Source organism: Salmo salar, chromosome ssa03 (genome assembly GCF_905237065.1).
Source record: "Salmo salar chromosome ssa03, Ssal_v3.1, whole genome shotgun sequence".
NCBI classification, from domain to species: domain Eukaryota; kingdom Metazoa; phylum Chordata; class Actinopteri; order Salmoniformes; family Salmonidae; genus Salmo; species Salmo salar.
This window is the reverse complement of record NC_059444.1, coordinates 14,814,276-14,821,926: the sequence shown is the minus strand read 5'-3', so window position 1 is coordinate 14,821,926 and position 7,651 is coordinate 14,814,276. Positions and strand designations below refer to the sequence as shown.

General features: G+C 41.6%; 1 protein-coding gene across 1 annotated transcript in view; it reads left to right on the top strand.

The window, feature by feature from the left end:
- The first annotated feature begins 373 nt into the window (after positions 1–373).
- Positions 374–7,651, top strand: part of LOC106598968 (uncharacterized) — a 33,695-nt gene continuing 26,417 nt past the window's right edge. Inside the window, exons 1-3 of the mRNA XM_045715672.1 lie at positions 374–630; positions 3,191–4,407; positions 7,287–7,495. Of these exons, the coding sequence (XP_045571628.1) occupies positions 3,286–4,407; positions 7,287–7,495 (1,331 nt within the window). The 5' untranslated portion in view covers positions 374–630; positions 3,191–3,285. The remainder of the gene's footprint in view (positions 631–3,190; positions 4,408–7,286; positions 7,496–7,651) is intronic.

Here is a 7,651-nt window from a genome sequence, read left to right as displayed (position 1 = left end):
AACTGGAGAGATGCCCCTGATGAATTCACAGAACAGATTTGGTATTAACGGAGATAACCTTTTTCAGAATAACCATAATTCTTTAATAGGGAAGTATTTTCTTTTCCAAAACACATTCAAAACACCTGTTGAGTTAAATTACTATTCTCTTCCAAAACATTTTCAAAACACCTGTTGAGGTCAAATACTATTCTCTTCCAAAACACATTCAAAACACCTGTTGAGGTAAAATACTATTCTCTTCCAAAACACATTCAAAACACCTGCCGAGGTCAAATACAGTGAGCGTCAGAGAAGTTTGAGCAGTGTTCTCTCTGAGTTGTCACTATCTAGGTTTTGGATGTAAATATTTATAGCCGTTCTCCCACAGAGATTAGCCTAGCGGTGCCAGCCACCCGGCAGCACCAACACAAGGGCTGTTCAGGTTTAATATTTAAGCTCTGCTTCCCTCTCAGCTCGACCGCCTGCGATAACACAGCTGAGTCACCTGAGAGGAGCTGGCTGGGCCTGCTGTAGGGGCAGCCATTTTGAGAACAGTTTCTGCATCACAGCATTTTGAGAACAGTTTCTGCATCACAGTTGTGCTACTCAGAACTGGCCAGTGTGGAACTTGTCCTTAGCAACAACAAGGTAAGCTGCCTACATTTTAAAGGAAGTTTCTAACTTCCACATCACATATAAACCTGACTTTCCATGTAAAGAAAATCATAGAGGGATTTAATTAGGACTTTATTTGAAGTTATAGTTTGATCATTTGTGTAGACGTTAAGCCAAAGTGTCAGTTTATTGTGAGCCAAAGGTAAGTTTTAAGCCTCTTTTGTCTTGTGAGTTGTAGCAGGTAGAAATGTAGAAATGCACGGTTTAAACCAGAAAGCAATTTTGTTTTCTCCTTTCTTGAGTTGGAAGCGAGGAGCTGGAAACAGCATGCTCCCGCTGAGAACCTGAACTGTTTCTGACATTGACTGCACAATGTGATAAATTAGTTTTCCTCAGACTTCTGTGAGGGAGAGGCTATTGTATGTCCTGTAAAGAAAAAAAGTGTTTCACAAACATTCCGCCACGGTAATTTTCTTTCTCAAGATCAAACATTCTTGTGGACCTCTATTTTTAGCTGAGCTATAGTAACATATCTGTGCCACATCATTCTAATAAAGGGGGGGGAGTAGAAAATGATGTCATATAGAGAAAAATAAGAGATAAAAAACAATTAACACCCATTTTCTTGCACTAACACTCACACTTTTTTCTACACTTTTAGCAAAGGGTTCAAAAGGGTTATTCGGTTGGCCCCATAGTAGAACCCTTTTTGATTCCAGTTAGAGCTCTTTTGGGATCCATGTAGAGCCCTCTGTGTAAGGGGTTGTACATAGAACTCAAAAGGGTTCTACCTGGAACCAAAAAGGGTTCTTCAAAGGGTTCTCCTATAGTCCCAGTTAGTATTAAATAGAATGTTGCAGCCCCACCTGCCTGTGGGGAAAACAAGCTGTGGTTACCTAGGTTACCTCATTGGCTCACAGCAAAAACTTGACCTTTTTCAAACACTATTTTCTTGTTGTCTGCTTGTTTTAGTCAATTACAAAGCTACATTTAAGAAAAGTACATCTAAAGATTACTTTTCAACATTGCCTGTTCTCAAGCGTTCTCTTAGAAAAACGAAATCTTGTAGGGCTTCCTTCATGACCCTTTTCATGATGATGCTAGCAGCCACGTGAGTGAGTGAGTGTGTGAGTGAGTGAGTGAGTGAGTGAGTGAGTGAGTGAGTGAGTGAGTGAGTGAGTGAGTGAGTGATAACTATCTACCGACTGGAACATTAAGCTAGCCAAGACCAACAACACAAACAAATGGACTATACAGCCAAGCAAAAAATCATTAAAAGTAATTCTTAAGTAGTTTTTTGGGGTATCTGTATTTTACTTTACTATTTATATTTTTTTAAACTTTTACTTCTCTACATTCTTAAATAAAATAGTGTACTTTTTACTCCATACAGTTCCCTGACACCCAAAAGTACTCGTTACATTTTGAATGCTTAGCAGGACAGGAAAATTGTCCAACTCATACACTTATCAAGAGAACATCCCTGGTCATCTCTACTGCCTCTGATCTGGCGGACTCACTAAACACAAATTATTAGTTTGTAAATTATGTGTTGGAGTGTGCATCTGGCTAGCCATAAATAAAATTAAACAAAAAGTGTGTCTTCTGGTTTGCTTAATATAAGGAATTTTAAATGATTTATACTTTTACTTTTGATACTTAAATATATTTTAGCAATTACATTTACTTTAGAAACTTAAGTATATATTTTTAACTTTACTTACAGCAAGTAGTATTTTACTGGGTGACTTTTACTTGAGTCATTTTCTAATAAGGTAACTTTACTTTTACTCAAGTATGACAATTGGGTACTTTTCCCACCACTGTATACAGTTGCAACTAGTGAGTGGAGTTACAAACAGACTATACTAAACAAGTTAAATGTCTTACCTGTGATGAAATGTTTTCCACACACATAGCTACGTGTAGCCTACTTGGACACTAGGTCCCCACATTTACCACGCCGAATAGCCTGAAGCCACAGGGCTCTTCTCGCAATATCTATTTCCCTATGTGGGAGCGTTGCGAACCGTAGGTCGAGATTTTTGACCTGGTTACATTGAACAACACAGCAGCTTTTCGGCATGTTTTGTTATTTCTGTAGAACAAAAAATTGACAACGAAGTTGTCTCTTTTACAATGGCGGTCAATGGGAAATAATGTTTATTTTCCCAATTTTTTGGTTGTGGTTGAGGGGAATTCCTTCTTAGGACATGAATATCGACTTGGACTATCGGGACACCTGAATAACTATTTTAGGTTCTAGATAGCACCTTTTTTTTGAAGAGTGTCGCACTGCTTTGCTGATAGCTACTTTATTGAGGAAAAATGTACTTACTATGACTTTGATAGGTGGTTGTCTCAACCAAGCTATCTTAAGATGAATGCACTCACTGTAAGTCGCTCTGGACAAGAGCGTCTACAAAATGATTAAAATTAAAATGTAAATATAGGATTAATTGGTCAAAATGTTAGTTAATATAAACAATTATTACAAGTGAAAAAATACACAGCATACACATTGAAAAATGCTAAATCCCTATTACAGTAGGCCTAAGCCTGTTTTGTTTTTGTTCCTTTTTGATTCACACAGTTCCTCTACGACAAGAAAATTAACTTCATCTTTCTTCATCTTTCTTCTATCCTCAATGATTAAATAAACCCACTTACTGTATATCAGCCCATAGCATGAAAAACTGGAGTAAGATATTCAAGAGCGGAGACCCTGAGAGTGTGGATGGGAACTCCTCTTCGAAGAGGATCTCCTCGAACAATTACCCAGCAGAGCTAACACCTCAGAGAAACTTTGAGGATAACCTTTCACATGATGCAAACTCCACTGCCCACTCATCCATCACTCCTCCACATGTACAAGGAGAGGGTGATGGTGGGGACAAGGGGACCCTAAAGGGCAGGTTGAGAACCCTCCTCCCCCAATCATGGGGCAGTATTCTCCACAAATTGGGGAAAGGTGATGCAGACTCTGATCTGAGCTCCAATGGGGTCAAGATTGTGCCCAATGGGACCAGGGTGAGTCCACCTGTCAGCCCAATAATAGAGAGGAGGTACTGGGACACTAAGGACTCACTGGGGACCTCCAGCAAGAGTTCCCGTAGGCCCTTGTTGAGGGACAGTCCCATAGACAATGACCAACTACATTATCTTCCAGAGGAATCAGAGTTGACCAGTATCCATCCAGCTGAGTACTATGCGGAGAAGGTGGAAGTCTACAAACTTAAGTACTCCTATATGAAATCCTGGCCTGGGTTACTTAGACTCCTGGCTGGGTTTGAACTTCTCTTTGGGGGTATGGTCCTTGCCTGTGTCTGTGCCTACATCTATAAGGACAGTGAGTGGTCAAACGCCTATGGACTGTATAACAATAGTTATGGCACGTCGGGGTACTCCTATAATGGACCCATGACTCCATTCGTGATGGCGGTGGTTGGGGTGACGTGGATTGTAACCATCCTCCTACTGGTGATAGGGCTGACCATGTACTACCGTACCATTCTCCTGGACTCCCCCTGGTGGCCACTCACAGAAGGCATCATCAACGTCGCCCTGTTCCTCCTCTACATGGCGGCTGGTATCGTGTACCTGAATGACCTCAAACGTGGGGGGTTGTGTTACATGACCATTGGCATTAACCCCATAATGTCCAGCCTATGTCGGGTTGACGGAGGACAGATGGCTGGCACGGCTTTCATCTTCATCAACATGCTGCTGTACCTCATCAGCTTCCTGGTGTGTCTGAAGATGTGGAGGCATGAGGCCACCCGCAGGGAGATGGAGTTCTTTGAGAACCAGGTAGGTGGTTGACTTATGGCATTTCCCATTGGCAATAGAATGGGCAATAGAATGGGCACTCTTGAGAGGCACATTGGTTTAAGGCACTGCATCTCAGTGCTAGAGGTGTCACTACAGACCCTGGTTCGATTCCAGGCTGTATCACAACCATCTGTGATTGAGAGTTCCATAGGGCGGTGCACAATTGCACCAGCGTCGTCCTTTTTAGGGTTTGGCCGGGGTAGGCCGTCATTGTAAATAAGAATTTGTTCATAATTAGCTGACTTGCCTCGTTAAATGAAAAAATGTAATAAAAAAAATTGTCATCTGGAAGTTGTTATGGGAATGGTGCCAGATCAAGCAGTTCTTAGAGGAATGAGTAGAACAATGCCATAGATCTCAAAACAACAGCAGCAAAACAACCCATGTGGATGACATCATTGTTTCATATAGTCCTGCAGCTCAAGTCTATAACTGTTAGTAAATTGAGTCCATCTTATCAGTTCTCACAGCAACCACCTACGGGTAAAAAGCCACAGAGCTAATGTATTTGATGTCAGATAAACAAGGGCGGAAGTCGAGGAGTAGCCAATGTAGCCAAGTAAGTTTAGTTTTTTAATTGAAAACAACATATAGGAAAATTATGATTCTCTACCATATGTGTTTCATCTCTGTAGGAAGACGAAATACATATGATTGATCAAAGTTGAACAATACAGTTAAATATATACAGTACCAGTCAAAAGTTTGGACACACCTACTCATTCAAGGGTTTTTCTTTATTTTCTACATTGTAGAATAATAGTGAAGACATCAAAACTATAAAATAACACATATGGAATCATGTAGTAACCAAAATAGATTTTAGATTTTAGATTCTTCAAAGTAGCCACCCTTTTCCTTGATGACAGCTTTGCCTTGATGACAGCTTTGCACACGCTTGGCATTCTCTCAACCAGCTTCACCTGGAATGCTTTTCCAACAGTCTTCAAGGAGTTCCTACATATACTGAGCACTTGTTGGCTGCTTTTCCTTCACTCTGCGGTCCAACTCATCCCAAACCATCTCAATTGGGTTGAGGTCGGGTGATTATGGAGGCCAGGTCATCTGATGCAGCACTCCATCACTCTCCTTCTTGGTCAAATTGCCCTTACACAGCCTGGAGGTGTGTTGGGTCATTATCCTGGTGAAAAACAAATGATAGTCCCACTGATCGCAAAACAGATGGGATGGCGTATCGCTGCAGAATGCTGTGGTAGCCATGCTGGTTAAGTGTGCCTTGAATTCTAAATAAATCACGACAGTGTCACCAACAAAGCACCCCCCATACCATCCCACCTCCTCCTCCATGCTTCACGGTGGGAACCACACATGCCGAGATCATCCGTTCACCTACTCTGCGTCTCACAAAGACACGGCGGTTGGAACCAAAAATCTCAAATTTGGACTCATCAGACCAAAGGACAGATTTCCACCAGTCTAATGTCCATTGCTCATGTTTCTTGGCCCAAGCACGTCTCTTTTTCTTATTGGTGTCCTTCAGTAGTTGTTAATTTGCAGCAATTCGACAATGAAGGCCTGATTCACGCAGTCTCCTCTGAACAGTTGATGTTGAGATGTGTCTGTTACTTGAACTCTGTGAGGTGCAATTAATTGCTGATTTCTAAGGCTGGTAACTCTAAGGAACAATTTTTTTTATTTAACCCTTATTTTACCAGGTAAGTTGACTGAAAACACATTCTCATTTACAGCAACAGCATGGGGAATAGTTACAGGGGAGAGGATGAATCTACCAATTGTAAACTGGGGGATGATTAAGTGGCCATGAAGGTATGAGGGCCAGATTGGGAATTTTGCCAGGACACCAGGGTTAACACCCCTACACTTACGATAAGTGCCATGGGATCTTTAGTGACCACAGAGAGTCGGGAAACCTGTTGAACGTCCCATCCGAAAGACGGCAATGTCCACAATCACTGCCCTGGGGAATTGGGATATTTTATTTAGACCAAAGGAAAGGGTGCCTCCTACTGGCTCTCCAACACCACTTCCAGCAGCATCTGGTCTCCCATCCACGACCAACCCTGCTTGGCTTTAGAAGCAAGCCAGCAGTGGGATGCAGGGTGGTATGCTGCTGCTGGCTAGCTTATCCTCTGCACCAGAGGTAACTCTGGGTCTTCCATTCCTCATGAGAGCCAGTTTCATCATAGCGCTTGATGGTTTTTGCGACTGCACTTGAAGAAACTTTCAAATGTTCCGCATTGACTGACCTCCATGTCTGAAAGTAATGATGGATTGTCGTTTCTCTTTGCTTATTTGAGCTGTTCTTGCCATAATATGGACTTGGTCTTTTACCAAATAGGGCAATTGTCTGTATACCACCCTTACCTTGTTACATACAACTGATTGGCTCAAACGCATTAAGAAGGAAATAAATTCCACAAATTAACTTTTAACAAGGCACACCTGTTAATTGAAATGCATTCCAGGTGACTACCTCATGAAGCTGGTTGAGAGAATGCCAAGAGTGTGCAAAGCTGTCATCAAGGCAAAGGGTGGCTACTTTGACGAATCTCAAATAGGAAACATATTTTGATTTGTTTAACACTTTTTTGGTTACTACATGATTCCCTATGTGTTATTTCATAGTTTTAACGTCTTCACTATTATTATACAATGTAGAAAATAGTAAAAATAAAGAAAAACCCTGGAATGAGCAGGTGTCCAAACTTTTGACTGGTACTGTACATAACTTCACACAGTTGCAATCATCATATGAGGCAACATGAGGCAGGTTGTTTTCACCCTTTCAGCACAGTGTACATGTGTCATTGGATGCTTTGGTATCTAATATACTTTGAGTTGTTGCATGATACATAATTCTTCAACTTTGGCTTCAGGAGCATCTGAGGTCCATCTCTGTTGCCCAGACCAAACCTCCTAATCCCCAGACCAAGAGGATTGTGTTTGAGGATGAAATGGACAGCTCAGTAAGGGCGAACAAACGCCTGCACATCACAGATTCCCATCAGGAGGAGCCAGGCAGCTGGAACAGAGCCAACCTCACAGGGTATGCCCAGAAGCCCAGAGTCATCGCAGACTATATAATGTGAGTGAGAGGATTTGCCTAATATCCTGACACTGATTTTGTGTAAGGATGTGAGGCTCTCGTGCTGAGGTACACATGGAGCAACAGGAAGTGCTCATATTTGGTTAAATTGCACTAGGTGTAATAGTGATATGTAATAAGACATTATCTAACATA